We start from the raw sequence: 19,837 nt of genomic DNA on the forward strand, positions 1-19,837 counted from the left end.
AGGAGGCCTGCCTCCCCCTTCCCCCCAACAGGAAACAGCTGATGTTCTATGACAAAGCGGAGATCGTTTTCAAAATCAATCAAACCTTCAGGACATGGTGCAGCAGCCGCCTGCAAAGCCCCCGTCCCCAGACCTAGCTCACGCCGGCAGTTGGCTGGTGTCCGGTGTCCTGCCAGTTTTCACGAGGTCACTCCACACAAAATGCTGGGCACCCTGCCCTGTCACCTGACTCTGACCTAGACCCTGCCAGACGCCAGGGGACACCTCAGCCCGGATAGCTCTCTCAGAAACCAGGAAGGGAAAAGACAGCAGCACTCGTGGCAGACAGACCCGATGCCGCACCGTTCTGCGGATGGATATGACCACGCACAGTCCTGCGGATGGATACGACCACGTAGCCACCCCCGTGCTCTTGTGGGTGTCACTGCCATTGCTCTGTGAAGCCCGGGTCCCCAGGAGTCCTGCCTGCCGCCCCAGACCCCCTCTGGCCACTTCCTGCACCTCCTGGGGTGCACGGTGAGCACGCCTGCCACCCAGCCCTCTTCCTGGGCATTGATTGACAAGACATTCCTGATGGGCCTCTGCGTTGCCCCAGTGCACAGCGCCCCCCTGTGGTTGTGCAGGGTGTGTTCCTGCCCACTTTGTGTCACCAGCTCCCCCACCCCCTTCCCCAGACAGTTCCAGCTCCCTGTCTTTGCAGCTGCTGCTCTGTGCCGATCCACAGGGAGGGCCGACATTGCTGCCCCTCCATCTCCCCAGGGGCAGGAAGGGACCTGGCTGGTGCAAACACCTCATTCCTCTGGGGCAGATACAGGGTGTGAGACAGAGACAGGTACGTTTGCTGAGACCGCACCACGGATTCACACAATGTTCCCGGCTCCCCCACATCTGGGGAGGGGGGCCAGGTAGGGTCTGGGCGTCCTGAGGCCTCGCTTCCTCCCACAAACCTTCCACAAGCACCGGGCCCTGGTGGGTGTCCGGGTGATGAGTGGGGAAAAGAAACAGGCAGGCCGGGCAAGCTGGAGCCTCTGGGCTGGTGAGTCAGGAGGGCACGGCCCTCCCAGCACCAACACCTGACGGCTGTTACCTGGGCCAGTCCTCTCACCTGCCGGCCTCTGTCAAATGGAAGGAACTGGGCAGAAAGGCCGCATAATGGGGCGGCAGAGAGCGGAGGCTCCGTCAGCCAGAAGTCCTGCCTCTCCTTCCTGTCTCCATCCCCTGGAGAAGCGGCTTCCTCCCTCAGGGCCCCAGCTTCCCCGCTTGGCAAAACGGACAGAAATCCGCACTGCGTGTGGGCGTTTGTGTTCACTGAGCCGGTCAGGGCTGGTCCCCGCAGGGCGCTGGGCATCCAGAAAGCAGCTGCTGTGTCCACTGCTGGGGCCTCATGCCAACACCGAGCAGAGCCTGGGGTTTGGGCACCAGTAAGTGAGTGCCCCCCATGGAAGCCCTGGTAGCTTTGGGGGTAGGAAATGGGCGAAGGCGGACCTGACCAGGTGGTGGCGCAGTGGACAGAGCATGGACCTGGGATGCAAGGTCACTGGCTCGAGCAAGGGGTCACTGGCTTGGTTGGAGCCCCCCAGTCAAGGCACAAATGAGAAGCAATTAATGAACAGCTCAAGTGCCACAACTAGGAGTTGATGCTTCTCATCCCTCTTCCTTCCTGTCTCTGTCTCTCTTGCTAAAAGAACTGTGGGAGGTTGGGACCCTGCCTGATTGCGGCAGGGAGGACAGGCAGACAGCAATTTCTCACGAGGCTGGAGGGATGGACCCACCTGGAAGGTGAGCAGGGCTCTGGGCAGGCAAGCCTCAGAACCACGGGGTCTCCAGGACTCAGGCGGCTGTGCGTTGGGCACCTGTCCCAGCACCCGTGGCTCCCTCCCCTCTCCACCAGTCCTGCTTGTGGAGGTGAGTGGCCAAGAGCCACCAGCTGTCACCGCGCCACTTCCCTTCCCCCAGCGCTGTGACTGTCATCCTGATTACTGCTACTATTCCCGTTATAAGGCAGCCCCCAGCCGCCGCAGGGTTCTGAGTCCCTCCCACGGGAGCGTCCTTGGCGCACGGGGGCCTCTGGGGTGGGAGAGAGCAAGGAGCCTAGGCTTTCCACCTTCCACCCCGGGTAGTGGGGGGTGCGTCCCCTCAGCTTCCCACCCCACCTCCCCCGGGCCGTTCCACTGCGGCAAGGCGCAGGGAGGACGCGGGGCGGTGCCGAGATGGTAGCTCCCAGCGCCGCCCCCGCCGCCCGCCGCCGCCGCCGCTGCCGCCGTGCGCTCCCGCAGGATGGCGCGGGCCAAGCTGCCGCGCTCGCCGTCCGAGGGCAAGGCGGGTCCCGGGGGCGCCCCGGCCAGCTCCTCGGCCCCCGAGGAACCTCACGGGCTCAGTCCGCTGTTGCCGTCCCGTGGCGGGGGCTCCGTGGGCAGCGACGTGGGTCAGAGGTAGGGGCGTGGGCCCAGGACCCCCGCGCCGCCGCCGCCGCCACTGGGAGGGGCTTTGCATCTTGGCCGCTTGCATCCTGCATGAGCTCCGCTGGGCTGCACGTTGCCTGAAGCCGTGGGAAGGGGGGACAGACTGCCTGGGTCTCCCCTGATATCCCCACTCAAGCGCTGCGACCACTCAGTGTGTCTCCAGCCCGCCTCGGGGGTCCCTGTGGGACGCGCCCTCTCCTGCTCTTAGAGGCTAGCACTCTGGATCTGCCCTTAAGGCTGAGGGGAGAGGCGCTGTGGGGACCTAGGCCTTGTGCCAGGTAGCTCAGTGACCCCAGCTGGTTGGAGCTTCCTCCACGGGAGACCACACTCGCGTTCATTCCAGTGGCCACTTGGGGGAGGCAGGGCCGGCATCTGTGTCCCGACTTCAGCGCTGAGCAGCGCGAGGCAGAGGGAGACCAGGAGGCTGGGGGAAGGCTGCACAGCTGATTGGAGTTGAACCAGGGGCTCTGGCAGCCAGGGTGCAGGAAGCCAGTTCTCTGGGGAGGGAACATGGCTGAGCAGGGGGACTGCTGACCTCTCCTAGGTCCCTCTGTGACTGCCCGCCGGCGGAGCACAGCACCCCCATTTTACAGATGAGGACACTGAGGCTCGGTCTGCGGCACTCACTCCAGCCAGCACCTCCCTTGTGCCCAGAGCCCTTCCGGATCTTGTGGGGGGGAACGGAGATGAATCAGAGCCGCCCGGTGTGGGCACGTATCGTGGGCACGGAAGCCTGTGCCCGGCCGGGAGGTGCAGGCTGGGCCGGGGCAAGGGGAGCGTGGCTTCCTGGGCACTGGCACTTCAGGAGGAGCACAGGGAGCAGGGCAGGGCCCTTCTGGGCAGAGGGGGCAGGTGTGACCAAGGCCTGGGGAGGGATGCCAGGCTGTGTCAGGGCTGGGATGGTGAGGGGGCGTTGGCAGAGACTCGGCCTGGCAGATGGCAGAACCAGGGGTGCCTGGAGCCTCTCCCCTCCCCCTCCTGCCTGGCCACACGCTGTCCGGGCCTCCCTGTCCTCATACCAGTCCCTGCCCCTCAAAGCCCCTAGGGGGGAAGGCTGCCACCCAGTGTGTGCCCACTGGCCAAGGAGACAGCTGAGCCGGGGGAGGGAGTGATTCTAGCAAGTCTCGGAGCAACCGGCGGGCGGCCCCTGGGCAGGAGGGAGGCGAGTGCTGACCGAGGCCCTGGGGACCAGGCTCCTGTCTTCTCCATCTTCCTGGATGCCATGGGGGCAGTGATTCCAGAGGCTCCGGTGACAGCCAGCGTGGCCCCTTAAGGGTTTGGCTCCTTGCACAGTCCCATTGTTGCAGGGACAGCCGGTGCCCAGGCTGCGTCTTAGCCCACAGGGCAGCATGGGAACTGCAGCTGTGGGCCACCTCCTCCAGGAAGCCCCCCCCATACACACACATACGCCCACCCCTGCCATTCCCCATCCTCTGCTGACCCTTCGCATGGGCAGCCTCACCGGCCCAGTCCCCCAGCAGGGTCCTTATCTGCCCGCTTCTGCAGAGCAGAGAGGTGGAAGCTGTCCGCAGCCTCCTGTGCCTGGTGACCTGCAGCTCCCTCTCCCCAGGTGTTGGGTGCCTACTACAGACAGGAGCAGCAGGGAGCCACAGCCGGTTCCGGAGTACAGGAGGGGTTGCAGGGTGTGTGCCTTAGGGACATGGATCTGATGGAGCTTCCACTGTGACCTGAGTAGGCCGTTGGGTGCTCTCTGTCACAGGGAGTTGGTGGCCGTAGCTCCTGCAGCTGCCTCCGCTCTTGGGGCCTTCTGCAGCCAGCCAGGGACACAGTTCACTGGGCCTCAAGGTCCCCAGGGCAGCCCCAAGCCTCCAGGAGGCCTCACCGCTGGTGGGAAAGCAGAGGGACTGAGCCACAGGGAGATAGATGCCTGCTGCTGTCACGGTGCCCAAGCCCCCAGCTCATCCTGTCTTCTGGATGTGTGGGCCAGCGAGTCCCTTCTCGGCCCCTCCAGCCTGGGCTACCATGGGCCTCTCCTTCCTTCTCTGCTGCCCGTCCCCCCAGCGTGAGGAGAGAGGGAGAAAGAGAGAGAGAGAAAGAGAGAGAGGAGGCTGGTTGCAAAGTGTCACCTGAGGTGACAGGAGCGAAGGACCATTATTTGAGAGCTTTTTGAGCAAAAGAGCCTAGTGAGGGAGAGGCTGGCCGGGTGGCGAACACCCGGAGTGGGTCAGGGCTGGGCTGGACCCCTTCATGCCCCCCACAACTCTCGAGCTGGTGGCCCTGGCCCTCCAGGGGGCTGCAGCACAGCGTCGCACCTGCTGGGCCTCGGTGCCAAGTGCACTGACCTGGAAGGGAGGACTAGGGGGAGGGGAGGGGAGGTGATGCTGGAGAGAAAGGCCTGGCTCCCCTGTCACCCCCTCCGGCTGCGGTTCAGCCCCAAGGGAGGGGCTCCCCGATGTATTGCTGGGAGGACACCTTGTGGCGGCTGGGAGGCATGGCGGGGGCCTCGGCGGGGTCTGAGCATGGGGAGTCGCGGCCGGTACGGGAGCGTTCTGGGGTACCTGTGGAGTTTGGGGTACCAGGAAGGCACCACGGGACGAGCTGCAGAGACAGGGAGGGCCCAGGCCAGGTGGTGGGGACCCCTGTGTGGGTGTGCAGGGCCCCGAAGGCCAGGTCGGAGCTCTGAGCTCCCACTTGAGGCTGAGGGCTGAGTTCAGGGGAGGGGGCTCTACAGGCAGGAGGAGGAAGGTGGGTGGGTGGGTGCGGCGGAAGGTGAGGCCAGTGAGCTGCTCCGTCAGGAGGTCTGAGCGGGGCCGCCCTCCCCTCTTCCAGAGGTGGGGCACGCTGAGCCAGGACCCTCACCCGGAGGGGGCTTTCCGGGGGCTGCAGGGGGAAGGGAGGAATCTAGGCCCAGAGGTCTCTCCAGTGTGCAGCCTGGGGAGGGGGCCTGGTGGAGGTGGGGCAAGGCTGGAAGGAGCGGAGCCCCGAGGGGGAGGGGCCGCCAGGCTGCAGAGTGGCCACTGGGCCGCCTGTCCCTCCAGGACCTGGCCTTCCCTGCAGATCCACACCTGCACACGGCCAGTTCCCTCCAGGGAGCCGGACCCTCCACTCCCCAAGTCTTCTCACCCGCCCACCCCCTCAGCCCCTCGCCCGCCTGCCCCCCTCAGCCCCTCGCCCGCCCGCCCCCCTCAGCCCCTCACAGCTCCTGGTGAGCTCCTGGTCCTGCTGCCGGGCACCTGCCACCCCCCTGGTGCAGCTGTTGCCCAAGCTCAGAGCTGTGGCACCACCAGGGCCAGCGACAGGGAACCTGAGCCCAGACAGACGCACAGAATCTGCCAGGAACTCCCAGTGACCCTGGGCTCTGGCCTCGTCCAGCCCTGGTTCCCTGCCCTGTGCCCAGTGCTGCGCCTCACCCTGCCAAGACCCACCCACCCAGATACCAGGGCGGGCACCGCAGGGGAGCCTGCCCACCCAGGGGGCCCTGCAGAGGCGGGTGGGTGTGTGCCTGTGACCCCTACCCCTGCAGGCCGGCCCCTTTTTCGGTGCTGTGGCCTTTTCAGGAGGGTGGTGGTCCTCTGTGAACCTTGGTTTCTTTTTCTGCAACATGGTTGCTTTGAGGACTAAGAGGGGGCCCTGGAGTTCTCTGCAGGAGCTGATGCCATGGGTGTATCTTCTTCAAAGAGCGGGCCCTGCCCCCTGCCCCCTGCCCAGCGCCAACCCAGGGCAGCCAGCTGAGCCCCAGGCCGCCCCCAGCCTCCCCCTTCCGGTGCAGGCCACACCCAGTCAGACGGGGGCTGGAGGGAAGGTCAGTAGGCTTGAAGACGGAGCCCCGGCCGCGTCAGCGTCCCTGTGCCCTCGCTGTCTCGTCCAGTCGGGTGGCCCTTCCTGGGACTGCCCCTGGCTGCCGCCAGTTTCCTGGGTGTGAGGAGAGGCCGCTGGTGCTCTTTCCCGGACGGATGGACGCAGGGGTCGCTTGGTGCTGGCAGGCTTGGGGAGGAGCAGGAGAGGGGTGGGTCCCTGCCCGCATGGCTGGGGACGGGTGGTCCAGTGTGGTGTCCTCTCAGGGGTGGTCGGCAGCCCGTCGGCCGGGAGCCGGTGCATGTGCTGGGCCCCTGTGCATGGAGCTGCCTTTCTCCTGCACCGCGGGGCCGGGCTGGGCCGGAGCCCCCGCCACAGGGGGTATGTGTGTGCGTGGGCACGGCGCCCCTGCCCCCGGGGCCCCGCCTGCACCCTCCCTGCTGGTCCGTTCCCCTGGCTGGTCCAGGAGCCCAGGCCCTCCGTCCACCCGTCTGTCTTCCCGTGTTGATGTGTCGTCCGCTCCGTGTCTGTCCTCAGGCTTCATGTGGAAGATTTCAGCCTGGACTCTTCCCTGGCTCAGTAAGTGTTCTGGGGGGGGGGGGGGGGCTTCAGCAGGGACAGACAAGTGTCCCCCTGCCCCGGCAGAGCTGGGAGGAGGGCGGCTCCGGCCGGCGTCAGCCCGGTGGGCCTGCAGGGGCAGGGTGTGGTGGTGAGCACCTCCCGGCGTGTGTTGCTGGCTCTGAGGCTGAGGCCGAGGGCTGGACGGTTCGTGGTCCCCTGGGGAGGAGCTCAGGAGCAGGACATGGAGCTCTCCAGAGGCAGACCCCCCAGGACCCCCACGGTGCTTATATGGGGGCAGGCAGGCCAATGACTGCTGGGACCCCCGGCCTCCGCCCACCTGGACGTGCCTCTGCCTGTCCAGGCCCTCGGGTGTGGGCTGGGCTTCCCCGTGGGGGAATCGTTCCTGATTCAGGGGCGATTCAGTCAAGCAGAGGATAGTGTTAAGGCTGGGGGACCAGAGCCCCTCAGAAGAACAGGCAGGTCCCGCCGCCGTCCCGGGCCAGAGCCCGACCTGCTCAGACCCGTGGTGTTCGCTGTGGCCCCCGAGTGGGGACCGGGTATGAGGGTCATCAGTCAGCGTTGTCTGTGGCCGCGTGCTTCCGGCCCGACTCCACTGGCCGTTGCCTCCCTGCAGCCCACCCGGACTCGGAGGCCGGGATACATCCTGGGCCTCGGTCTCCCCGGCCTGGTCCGCTGTGCCCTGCGTGGCAGTGGAGATGAAGGTGCCTCCCCGGGAGTGGGTCTGAGCCTGTGGGAGGGGCAGACGGTCTGCAGCCACGGGGGGGGGGGGGCAGGCTCTGGGCTCTGCCGGCTCAGGGTTCCTGCTGGTAGAACCGAGGGTTTCGGGTCCCCGGAAACCCTGGGACACCCCTCTGCCAGGAGTGTGAGGACGAGGACCTGCGGGGACTTGGTGTGGTGGGTCCCCGGTGGGGCTGCCTCCTGGGGGAGGCACAGGCCAGGTCATTTTTCATCTTGAGAAGCCACTGGCCCCCTTGAGCCCCCCCATCCCTATTTCCCAGGTGCTGAGGAGGGTGGCTCCCTATGGGGGGTGGGCTAAGCTGGAACTGAGGGGACCACGGGAGCCAGCCTGCAGCCGTGGGCCAGGGTCCTGGGTGGGAGATGGGGGGAAGGGAGACGTCCCCAGCTGACATCTCCACCAACCCCCAGAGGCGAGGCCCCAGGCTGGGGCCGACTGTGGTAGGTGGGCCGACTGTGGTGGGCAGAGCCGCCTTCACGCTCTGCCGCTGGCCCCGTGCCCGCTCCCGCAGGCAGCCTCTCCCCTCTGTGTCCCTGGCCCCAGGTCTGCTGACCCACCTGTGGGACTTAGGGCTATGTGGGAGGAGGGGGGATCAGGCCATGTGTCTGTCCTGGTCCAGCTGGGCTGGTCACAAGTTCTGCCCGTTCTCAGAATAGCCAGCCTCGGGTTGGTGGCTGGGACTGGGCCCTGCTGGTCAGCAGGGCCCCCGGGCACCTGCCGGAGAGCCCCCAGCTGCAGCGACAGACCCAGTGAGGGAGGCAGTCTGACCCCAGCCCCATGTGAGTGCACACTGCCATGGTCTGGAGGGTGGGCTTGCCCATGCCCTGTGCCCACTGCCTGGCCCTGTGTTTGGAACTTCCTGGCATGGGCCTTCTGTGCCACAGCCACCTGCCAGGAGTCCCTGGACAGCCTGCCACTCAGCCTGCCAGCCGGAGAGCTGAGTCCCCGGCAGGTCCCAGGTTCCGTCCTGCTGTGGGGTGGGCGCATGGGGTCTGCCTCAGATCTACAGGGTGTGGGTGAGACCCTGGGCACAGGCAGGCAGCAGGCCCGGGCTGCACACCAGCCTGGGCCCACTCGAGTGTGAGCTGCATGAGCATGGGGCAGAGCTGACCCCTCAGCCCCTGAACATCGGGAGGCCCATGCCCCACGGGTGACAGGGCCAGGCTCAGGCCTCGGTGGGCCTACTCCCTGCCTGTAGGGATGGGCTGCCCGGCGTCCTCTGAGGGGTCCTGCTCATGGCAGGGCTCAGGGCCATGGTTCTTAGGTCTGCCCAGCCCCTACCCCTGTCCTCACCAGCCTGAGAGCTGCTCACCTCAGAGGACAGAGGGGTCAGCAGGGCTGAGGGCTGTCTCGGGGTTAGGGGTATGGGTTTGGCCTGTCCAGTGCTTAGGGGCCACCTTAGGTCAGGCTCCCCATAGCCTCTGGCCCCATGACCAGGTCTGCCCATGACACACATGCTCTAGACCAGGGGTCCCCAAACTACAGCCCGCGGGCCACATGCGGCCCCCTGAGGCCATTTATCCGGCCCCCACTGCACTTCCAGAAGAGGCACCTCTTCCTCTTTCATTGGTGGTCAGTGAGAGGAGCATAGTTCCCATTGAAATACTGGTCAGTTTGTTGATTTAAATTTACTTGTTCTTTATTTTAAATATTGTATTTGTTCCCGTTTTGTTTTTTTACTTTAAAATAAGATATGTGCAGTGTGCATAGGGATTTGTTCATAGTTTTTTTTTATAGTCCGGCCCTCCAATGGTCTGAGGGACAGTGAACTGGCCCCCTATGTAAAAAGTTTGGGGACCCCTGCTCTAGACCTTCCTGGGCCCCTGGCAGCGGGCAGCGGTGGCCCCTCCTATGTGCCCAGCCCCCTCCCCCCAGGCCTCCGAATGAATGAATGAATGAATGAGTGAGTGAGAACAGGCTCACAGGAAGGAGCCCCTCGCCCTTGCCCGAGGCCCCAGCCTGTGTGCAGGCGGCTCCAAGTCCAGCGCCAGGGCCACTCGGCGTGTGGTATCTCTGAACCCTGGCTCCCTGGCCAGCCCTTGTCCAGCTCCAGAGAGCAGCTTCCCGTGAGCTTGGTCACTGGCTGCACCACAGGGCCCCGGGTGGGCGTCAGTGGTGTGCGCCCTTCAGCCACACGCCTGGGTTTATGACTCAGGGACCGTCTCCGCTGGGTGATGGGAACAGTAGGTGCCGGCCAGCATGCGTCAGGACACAGGACAAGATGGGCCCAGGGCTGGCACCGTCCTTCGGGTCTGATGGGTGCAGGCCCCCAGCCAGGCTGCTCGAGAGTTCTCTCATTGAATCCTGCGCCCAGAAACAAACGTTGCTCCGGACCTCACGGGGGAGGAGCCTGAGACACAGGGAGCCTTGCACTTCTCTGTAGTCAGTTGAGCGCCCCTGCCACACGGGGAAGGTGCTGAGCAGGCCGGACGGGCAGGGCCGTCGAGCAGCCGGGCAGGTGAGGGGCAGGCCCGTGTCTGTGCGGTAAAACCCTGGGATGTGGGGTCTGGACACTCCCCACAGGGTTCTTGTGGGAGCCAGCTTGGCACCCCAGTCAGAATTGCGAGAAATTGTACGGCGGCCTGAAGCATGCTTCAGGGTAAGTGGATACTTTGTAATTTAGTTTTTGCCGCGGTGCTGGAGGAAACAGCCGCTCATGAAATATTGAAAGTGAAGGAAGAGGGTTGGTGAACGTCGCTGGCCCCGTCTGTGCCCCAGGCTTCTGCCCCCTCCCCCGCTGTGTGGAGAGGCCTCTGTGCGTTTGTAGGTGGATACTGTCGCTCAGGCCTGGGGGGTCTGCCACCCCTGGCAAGGGGTCAAGGGCCGGCCAGCACCGGCCCCACGGAGGGGGACTTGGGGTTCCAGCTCTGTGGGCACGGGGAGGGGTTAGGGGATCCGGGAGTGAGCACGTCCGGGCATGGCGAGTCCCGGGTCCGCTGTCCTGAGCCCGCGTGGCCTGGCGGGGACTCCAGTGGGCCGTGGGGGTGCTACCGGGAGGCACACACAGTGGGGTGTGAGGTGGTTTGGGGGTGTGGGGGTTGGGGTCCCTGGGGAGGGCCTGGCAGAAGGCAGGAGTTGCTGGCCAGAGCAGCTTCCTGGCCTTTGCCTCAGTTTCCCAGTTCTGGGCCCAGTCGGGAGTGCAGGGTAACAGTATGGAGGGTAGAGATGGGGGGTGGCATGGGGGGGCCCAGAGGGGCCCCAACAGGCCCTGTGGGGGGCAGGAGGAGTGGAGGACCCCTCCTCCGAGGCTTGGCTATGACGGGGCAGGGGCGTGTGGGGGACAATGTGTTGAGCTGGGTGCCTTGGGGCCACCTGGGGTTTGGCCGTGGGGCACTGAGTCCTGACCTCATTCAGAGAGAAGGGCATATGACCAACTCCCCAGAGAGACCCTGGGGGCCTCTTCTGACCCAGCTCTGCGCAGCACCTCCAGAAGAGGGTGGGGTTCAGGGGTTCAGTGGTGAGCTGAGAGGCAGGAGGGAAGAGTGCAGTGGGGGCAGTGACCATTGGCTCTGAGCTTAGACTCTTGCTGGTCTGTTGAGGACCTGCTCTACTGTCCGGCCCCAGGAGTCCAGAGTGTGGTCAGGTGACCACGTCGTACCAGGACCTGACAGTCTCTGTGGGGAAGGGCCCATGCCACCCGTGTGTCCTCCCAGACCCTTCTTGAGCCCTGGGACGGGCAGAGGCTGCTGTGGCCCAGGCTCAGCCTCCAGGGACCCTCCGGGCGGCACGGCTGTGCCTTCACGGTGCTCAGTGCCTCTGCTCCGGGGTCATGACCATGGCGTAGGACTGAGCTGCGGCCCCTGGACGGGCTGGTCCCACCCCCAGGGGCGCTGGGCCGCCTCCACCCGGCACCTGTGTGAGGTGAGGCAGGCGCATGGCCTTTCAGACCGCGGCTGCCAGGTTGCCGGTGCCTCTGTCTTGTCATGAGGTGAGTCTGGCTCCCGGGGGTGCCCGTGGGCTGGCCTTGCGGGATGGGGGCGGACGCAGGCCGCGACAGAGGGTGCGGAGGTCGTGTGTGTGTGTGTGTGTGTGTGTACATGTGTATATGTATGATGTATATATGTGTATGTATGTGTATGTGTGTATATATGTGTGTATGTATGTGCATGTGTGTATGTGTATGTATATGTGTGTATATGTATGTGTGTATATGTGTATGTATGTGTGTATGTGTGTATATGTGTGTGTATGCACGAGCGTGTGTGTGTATGCATATGTGTATGTATATGTGTATATGTATGTGTATATGTATGTATGTATATGTATGTGTGTATATGTGTGTATGTGTATATGTATGTGTGTATATGTGTGTATGTATGTATGTGTGTGTATATATGTGTATATGTGTGTATGTGTGTGTGTGTGTGTGTGTGTTGAGAGGAGTGGCTGATGCCAACCCAAAGCAAGTTGCCCACCCAACACCCCAAGTCATGGGCCTCCTGGAGGGCGTGTGCTCCCGTCTTGGAGGGAAACAGTGTGAGGCCACCGTGCCTACTTGGGGCTCTGGCTCACAGCACCTGCTCTGTCTGTCCTGCCTTCTGTCAACACCGAGCTGTCCCTCCTGTGGAGGGGGCACCTCCACACCGAGCACTGCCCCCACACATTTGACACACTCCTGTGGGAGGGCACCTCCACACTGAGCACTGCCCCCACACATTTGACACACTCCTGTGGGGGGGGGCACCTCCACACCGAGCACTGCCCCCACTCATTTGACACACTCCTGTGGAGGGGGCACCTCCACACCGAGCACTGCCCCCACACATTTGACACACTCCTGTGGGGGGGCACCTCCACACTGAGCACTGCCCCCACACATTTGACACACTCCTGTGGGGGGGGCACCTCCACACCGAGCACTGCCCCCACTCATTTGACACACTCCTGTGGAGGGGGCACCTCCACACCGAGCACTGCCCCCACACATTTGACACACTCCTGTGGGGGGGCACCTCCACACCGAGCACTGCCCCCACACATTTGACACACTCCTGTGGGGGGGGCGCCTCCACACCGAGCACTGCCCCCACACATTTGACACACTCCTGTGGGGGGGCACCTCCACACCGAGCACTGCCCGCACACATTTGACACACTCCTGTGGAGGGGGCACCTCCACACCGAGCACTGCCCCCACATATTTGACACACTCCTGTGGAGGGGGCACCTCCACACCGAGCACTGCCCCCACACATTTGACACACTCCTGTGGGGGGGCACCTCCACACCGAGCACTGCCCGCACACATTTGACACACTCCTGTGGGGGGGCACCTCCACACCGAGCACTGCCCCCACACATTTGACACACTCCTGTGGGGGGGGCACCTCCACACCGAGCACTGCCCGCACACATTTGACACACTCCTGTGGGGGGGGCACCTCCACACCGAGCACTACCCCCACTCATTTGACACACTCCTGTGGGGGGGGCACCTCCACACCGAGCACTGCCCCCACACATTTGACACACTCCTGTGGGGGGGGCACCTCCACACCGAGCACTGCCCGCACACATTTGACACACTCCTGTGGGGGGGCACCTCCACACCGAGCACTGCCCGCACACATTTGACACACTCCTGTGGGGGGCACCTCCACACTGAGCACTGCCCCCACTCATTTGACACACTCCTGTGGAGGGGGCACCTCCACACCGAGCACTGCCCGCACACATTTGACACACTGCTGTGGGGGGGGGCACCTCCACACCGAGCACTGCCCCCACTCATTTGACACACTCCTGTGGAGGGGGCACCTCCACACCGAGCACTGCCCGCACACATTTGACACACTCCTGTGGGGGGGCACCTCCACACTGAGCACTGCCCCCACACATTTGACACACTCCTGTGGGGGGGGCACCTCCACACCGAGCACTGCCCGCACACATTTGACACACTCCTGTGGGGGGGCACCTCCACACCGAGCACTGCCCCCACACATTTGACACACTCCTGTGGGGGGGGCACCTCCACACCGAGCACTGCCCGCACACATTTGACACACTCCTGTGGGGGGGCACCTCCACACTGAGCACTGCCCCCACACATTTGACACACTCCTGTGGGGGGGGCACCTCCACACCGAGCACTGCCCGCACACATTTGACACACTCCTGTGGGGGGGCACCTCCACACCGAGCACTGCCCCCACACATTTGACACACTCCTGTGGGGGGGTACCTCCACACCGAGCACTGCCCCCACACATTTGACATACTCCTGTGGGGGGGTGCAGGGTCTGCTCCCAGATCGCTGGGAGCCTAGGAGGGGCTCAAGGTGTCTGGGGATTGGCCGGGAGTGCAGGTGCATCTGAGGGAGGGGGACCCATCTCCCCAACATTCCTGCAGGCGCTGCAAGCCTCCAAGCATAGCCAGCAGGGGCCACCAGATAAAGCAGTTGACCACAGCATCTAGAACATTCTGTATAGGTGATAAAATGTGTTTTGAGCCCCATGCCAAGGGCCACACAGGGCGTGTTTAATCCTAGTGGTTGGCTGTGACAGTCGAGGCTGGGGGCCCAGCAACATTGGCCTTTGGGGAGCCTGGAGGACCCCCAGGTGTGCCAGTGGCTTTGGAAGGTCCAGCAGTCAGGTCTGCTGGAGGCTCATGGCTGTGCTGGGCACTGGGGGACCCCCATCCAAGGGGGAAGTGTTGACACGGCTGCTGTCCATCTGTCTGTCTTCTGGGCTCCAACGGTGTGGGAGAAGCCAGTCCCACCTGGGGCTGTGGGCCGGCCCCCAGCCAAGCCTGCTGGCCACCAGCTGGCCGAGCCTGCTGGCCCAGAGCGCCCACGCCCCTCTCCGGCTCCCCAGGGTCCAGGTGGAGTTCTACGTCAATGAGAACACCTTCAAGGAGCGGCTCAAGCTGTTCTTCATCAAGAACCAAAGATCCAGTGAGTGAGGGCTGGGGGAGGGGGCTTCCCTGGGACGGGCCCAGCTGTGCACAGGGCTGCAGGTGGGTGGTGGGCGCAGGGGGCGTGGGCAGTGCCCCCTCCCCGCAGCTTCACGCCACCTTCCACCCAGCAGCAGGAGATGGGACTGGGACCTGTGGGGACCCTGCTGGAAACCGGGTTGGGCCATGGCCATTGTGGGCACTACCGGCTCAGCCTCCTCCCCTGTGGCCCCTCCCTCCCTCCCTTCCTTCCTCCCCCTGGGGGGCTTTCTGGCTCCTCAGTGCGTCTCTGGCCCCTCCTGGCAGCCTCTGTCCACTGCCTTCCCAGCAGAAGCTTGTCCCATTGGAGCCCTCCTGGGGTGCCATATGGGGCACAGAGGTCATGCCCCAGTCCCAGCAGGGGTGGGCTCTCCAGACCCCTACCCGTCCTGCCCGAGGAGGGAGCAGCATGGGAACCTCTGCTCCTCTGGGGGTGGTCAGGGAGTCCAGGGTGCAGGGGGAGGAGCCCTGACGCCCCCCCACCCTACCCCGCCCCCCTTGCAGGCCTGAGGATCCGGTTGTTCAACTTCTCCCTGAAGCTGCTCACCTGCCTGCTCTACATTGTCCGTGTCCTGCTCGATGACCCAGCCCAGGGGATCGGATGGTGCGTGCCCCGGGAGCTGGGGCTGCAGGGCCTGGGGCCCCCTTCCCCCTCTGGCTGCGTCATCCCCCGGTGGGCCGTGGTGGCCAAGGCCGGGATAAGGTGCCACTGACACTGGGTCCCAGTGTGAGCCCCGTTTCTTCCCGGGATGCCGGTGGGTCCGCTGTGCCCCCTTCTCATTGCCTTTGTGGCCTCGGGGAACACTGAGCGGGGTCCAGGCAGGGCCAGGCTGTCCTGGATGAAGTCTTTGAAGGTCACCTCCCCAGCCCCAAGCAGTTTGGATTCCCTGAAATTCGCGCATGGGATCCTGGGCGGACCCTGGCATTTCTTGTTCTGTCTCCGACGTTCTGTCTTTTGCTCTTTCTGGGGGAGTTCCTTGATCTTCAGCTCCTCGGTTGAGTTTCTCATTTACCCGGCCCTGTCCCCAGTTCCCGGACCTCTTCCTGTCCAGGTGACAGTTCTTGCTGTGGAGGTGGCCCTGACTCCCTGCCTCTCAGGACAGATCACCCTTCTTCTCTTACCTTTTCCTCATCCGCTGGGTCCCTGCTCGACCCGAGCTCACGTTGAGGGCACCTCCTCAAGTGTCCGGCACCGTGGGTGCCCCTGCACTGGGGCGGGCGCCCCAATGCCGAAGGCCTTGCAGCCAGGGCGTGTGGCCTGGTCATCATGGTCTTCTCGGTGAACTGGCCACTTCACTGGCTGGCTCTTCAGAGAGGATTCTTCCCACCTCTTCCCTGGAGGGTGAAGCCAGGCCGCTGGGCTCCCGGGGCAGAGCCGGGAAGGAGGCCTTTCACCCTCTCCTGAGAACAAGCCCCCCATCTTCATCCCAGTGGGAAGGGCATGTCTCACCGCGGCTTTTAGAAAGAACACTGGGGTTCAAACTGACTCTTGCACCTGGGTTCATCCCACTCCCGGAGGCTCCTGGGCATCTGGTACCACATCCTCATGAGGACCAGGCCACTGTAGTCATTGCACAGCACCTGGCACGGGGTGGGTGGGAGGTGAGCGCACTGGTGAGGGGACAGCTGGATGTGTGGTGGATGGGTGGGTGGATGGATGGATGATGGATGGTGGATGAGTAGGTGGGTGGATGGTGAGTGGATCGTGGATGGACGGATGGTAGACGGGAGGGTGGATGGATGGGTGGATGATGGATGGTGGATGGGTAGGTGGGTGGATGGTGAGTGGATTGTGGATGAATAGATGGTAGATGGGAGGGTGGATGGATGGGTAGGTGGGTGGATGGTGGATTGTGGATGGATAGATGGTAGATGGGAGGGTGGATGGGTAGGTGGGTGGATGGTGAGTGGATTGTGGATGGATAGATGGTAGATGGGAGGGTGGGTGGATGGTGGATGGATAGATGGATGGATGATGGATGGTGGATGAGTAGGTGGGTGGATGGTGAGTGGTTCGTGGATGGATGGATGGATGGATGGATAGATGGTAGGTGGGTGGATGGTGGATGGGTGGATGGTGGATGGATGGATAATGGATGAATGGCCATTCACAATGGCCACAGTAAGGTTTAAGGGGAAGCAGATCATTTGAGAGCCACCGTGGGCTCTGTGATAGTGAGGCCCCTGGGTCAGCACCTGGCATTAGTTAGGGTGGTCTGGGGCAGAACTAGCATGTCTGCTGTGCCTGCTACATCTCAACCCAGCGGACGTCCAGGTGAGGCCTGTCTTCAGGATGTGCTTCTTAGAGTTGGCACCGTGGTGGGAGCTGCTTCTCTCCCCACTTCATGGGCATGGCCCAGCCTTGTCCATGGCATCTCTGCCTCCGGGAGGCCCCGTGTGCTGCAGGGTCCCTCTGTGGCCCTGCGCAGCCCTTCCCCAGGTAGAACCCCGGTTCTCTGTGGGCGCACCCTCCCATCCCAGAGGGGGTGTGTCCCCCCAGTGTTGCCTGCCTGCCTCCGTTAGAGACCCACCCAAGGTGCCTCAGACGCCCTTCTGAAGTGCAGGAGGTTGGCCCAAGGTGGCGGGGGAGAGTGCCCCCAGTGCCCCCTGAGCCCCCGGCAGCCCTGGGAAGGGTCCCTCCAGGGCTGGGCCAGCTCTGTCTCTCCACAGCTGGGGCTGCCCGAAGCAGAAGTTCACCTTCAACGAGTCGTCCTCCGAGATCAACTGGTGCGTTCACAGCCGGCTCTCGGGGAGGCCTCCGCCCACGAGCCCTGGGCTCCCTGAGGATGTGGGCAGTGGGCAGGACGGGTGGGGGTTGTTCCGGCAGGGCACTGTGAGGACTCCAGGAGCAGTTAAGAGCTAGAGAGTCACCACAAGCCAGAGAGGACGACCTCTAAGATGCTCACAGACCCTTAGGGGGGGAGGTGCTGGGCGACCCCTCCCTCCCACGAGTTAGTGGTCTCTTCTCCAGTTCACGACATTTTTAGCCAAGGGAAGCCGGTGCCCCAGTCCAGTAGTGGGAAGTGACCCCTGAGCGGTCAGGGCCGCCCAATCCAGAGGATAAGATGCGTCCCTGGGGTTTGGTCACGTCCCAGTGGGGTGCTTCTTGCTGTCATTCTCCAACACCCCCTTGGCACCCCCCCCAAGCCTGGCAGAGCAGCCCTGGTCCTTCCATTCTGACGACCACCAGTGTCGCGAGGACACCCCTCCCCATGTCACTTGACTTCACAGTAGTTCTGCAGGGAAGTCGAGGTCAGCACCTCCCCCCAGGGACATGCATAGGAGCCCCGTCCCCAGGGCTTGGGAGAGAAAGAGGCTGTGGGGGCCACCTGGGTCCTTGGAGCCCAAGGCCCTGCCCCACCTCTGTCCGGGCAGCAGCTCAGCTCAGGGGCCCTGGGGGCAGCACCTCACCTCCCTGGGGGCCTCTCCTTCCCTCCACGGGGGAGGCTCACCTCCCTCTCTCCTCAGGGCACCCATCCTGTGGGTGGAGAGGAAGATGGCTCTGTGGGCAATTCAGGTGAGTGGGTGGGTGGGACTCACCTGGGACCCGCCCTCCCCCAGGTCTCCTCCTGACCCCTCTAAGGCCTCTGCCCTCCCCCTCCCCCTCCCCTCAGGTCATCGTGGCCATAATAAGTTTCCTGGAGACCATGCTGCTCATTTACCTCAGCTACAAAGTGAGTGCCCCAGCCGGCCTGGCCCCTGCCCCACAGCCCCGCCCCCCTCCCCGCTGACCACCCCCTGCCAGCCCCCGGGTCCCCCCCCCCCCCCCCCCCCCCCCCGGCCTGACCCTGGGCTGCTCTCTCCCCCACCCCCGCCCGCTTGGCTCCCAGGGCAACATCTGGGAGCAGATCTTCCGTGTGTCCTTCGTCCTGGAGATGATCAACACGCTGCCGTTCATCATCACGGTGGGTGCGCCGACCGCGGCCAAGGAGCGGGCCGCCCGGACCCCCAGCCCCCTGACCCGTCTCCCCCGCAGATATTCTGGGCGCCGCTGCGGAACCTGTTCATCCCCGTGTTCCTGAACTGCTGGCTGGCCAAGCACGCGCTGGAGAATATGATCGTGAGCCCATCCCATCCCTCCCCGCCTCACCTCTGCCTGCCTCCCCCTGACCCCCCCACGGGGGGGGGGACACACACACCTGTCACTGTGAGGAGACCACCCTTCTCCTGATCCTGAGGAGGAGTGGCTGGGGCAGGATGAGGGTGAACGGAACCACACGGCTGGGACCACGGGGCCTGGGCCACGGCAAACTCGCTGCTGAGTGTCTAAGCTGGTCCACGTGGCAGAAATGGCAGCGGGGCCTGTGCCCGCCCCCACCCCACGCTAACTGTGGAGTGGGTAGAGCGCTCAGGTCGCAGCCTCGGGCTGTGCCAGGGCCTGCCAATCACGCCCTTGGCCCTCACGCCCCGCCCCCGTTGTGGGAGGGGCCCTGGGCTCCGAGGCGCCGCAGCCTCCGCCACTGATGCGCCTGGTCCCACAGAACGACTTCCACCGCGCCATCCTGCGGACGCAGTCGGCCATGTTCAACCAGGTGTTGATCCTCTTCTGCACCCTGCTGTGCCTGGTCTTCACGGGGTGAGTGCCGCTGCCCCGGGAGGCCCTCCTCGGGCAGGGCCGGGCGCCGTGACCAGGAGTTCACGTCAGGGTGGCTGACGGTGGGTGGCAGTTCAGAGCCCACGTCCCCAGGCTCCTCTGGGGCCCAGGGAGACTGTGGTCTGGCTTCCTGGCTGGGGACTGGCCCCTGGCTGGGTGGGGACCCTCTGGCTTGAGGTTCAACTGGGAGCAAGGTCTTGGCGCAGCCAGAGTGCAAGGTGAGGTGCCTGGCACCCCACATCTGCCTCTGCTTCTGCGAAGGCACCAGCCCTGCCCGCTGCTGGTGCGGCTGGTCACTGCTTCCTATCCCCCCAAAGGTCGAGGAATGGGCACCAAGGTCTAGGAAGACTGTGTACTCCCTGACTCCCCACTCTCCTGCACACACAGACCTCAGGGGAGCCGGACCAGGTGTCCACAGGGTGGGTTCAACCCACTGCCTCCCAGCAGCCAGTCCCTGCACACCCCAGTGGGGAGGGGGGTCCCTGAGCATCGCTGCATGTTACCCCATGGTGTGTGCCGTGACACCCCCCCCAGGCCCTGCCGCCGACCCCTCCCAGGCTGTGGACGGGGACTCGAGGTGGGGCACGGGAAGTACTGTCCAGCTCTGTGCTGTACGGGGGCTGACCACCTCACACGCTCTTTGACCTCCTGGGTGATACCCAGGCTTTGAGAGGTGGGGTGGCCGGCGGGGCTCCCAGCCGGGGGTCATGCTGCCTCCACTGACCCCAGACCCACACCCAACCTGCACAGTTCTGTGTCCACGCTCCCAAGGAA

At 64.4% G+C, this 19,837-nt stretch overlaps 1 protein-coding gene across 6 annotated transcripts in view; it reads left to right on the forward strand.

The window, feature by feature from the left end:
- Positions 1–19,837, forward strand: part of KCNT1 (potassium sodium-activated channel subfamily T member 1) — a 60,940-nt gene that overhangs the window by 20,587 nt on the left and 20,516 nt on the right. For 4 of the 6 annotated variants that reach the window (XM_066255697.1, XM_066255698.1, XM_066255702.1 and 1 more), the window contains exons 3-10: positions 14,352–14,431; positions 14,974–15,073; positions 17,140–17,196; positions 17,938–17,986; positions 18,084–18,143; positions 18,300–18,374; positions 18,446–18,529; positions 18,951–19,045. In XM_066255697.1, coding sequence (XP_066111794.1) covers positions 14,352–14,431; positions 14,974–15,073; positions 17,140–17,196; positions 17,938–17,986; positions 18,084–18,143; positions 18,300–18,374; positions 18,446–18,529; positions 18,951–19,045 — 600 coding nt within the window. Of the gene's footprint in view, positions 1–2,277; positions 2,433–11,238; positions 11,465–14,351; positions 14,432–14,973; positions 15,074–17,139; positions 17,197–17,937; positions 17,987–18,083; positions 18,144–18,299; positions 18,375–18,445; positions 18,530–18,950; positions 19,046–19,837 lie in introns of those variants that run through there. The other 2 variants (XM_066255699.1, XM_066255701.1) reach the window with 2 other exon arrangements.

Source organism: Saccopteryx bilineata, chromosome 2 (assembly GCF_036850765.1).
Source record: "Saccopteryx bilineata isolate mSacBil1 chromosome 2, mSacBil1_pri_phased_curated, whole genome shotgun sequence".
Classification (NCBI taxonomy): Eukaryota; Metazoa; Chordata; class Mammalia; order Chiroptera; family Emballonuridae; genus Saccopteryx; species Saccopteryx bilineata.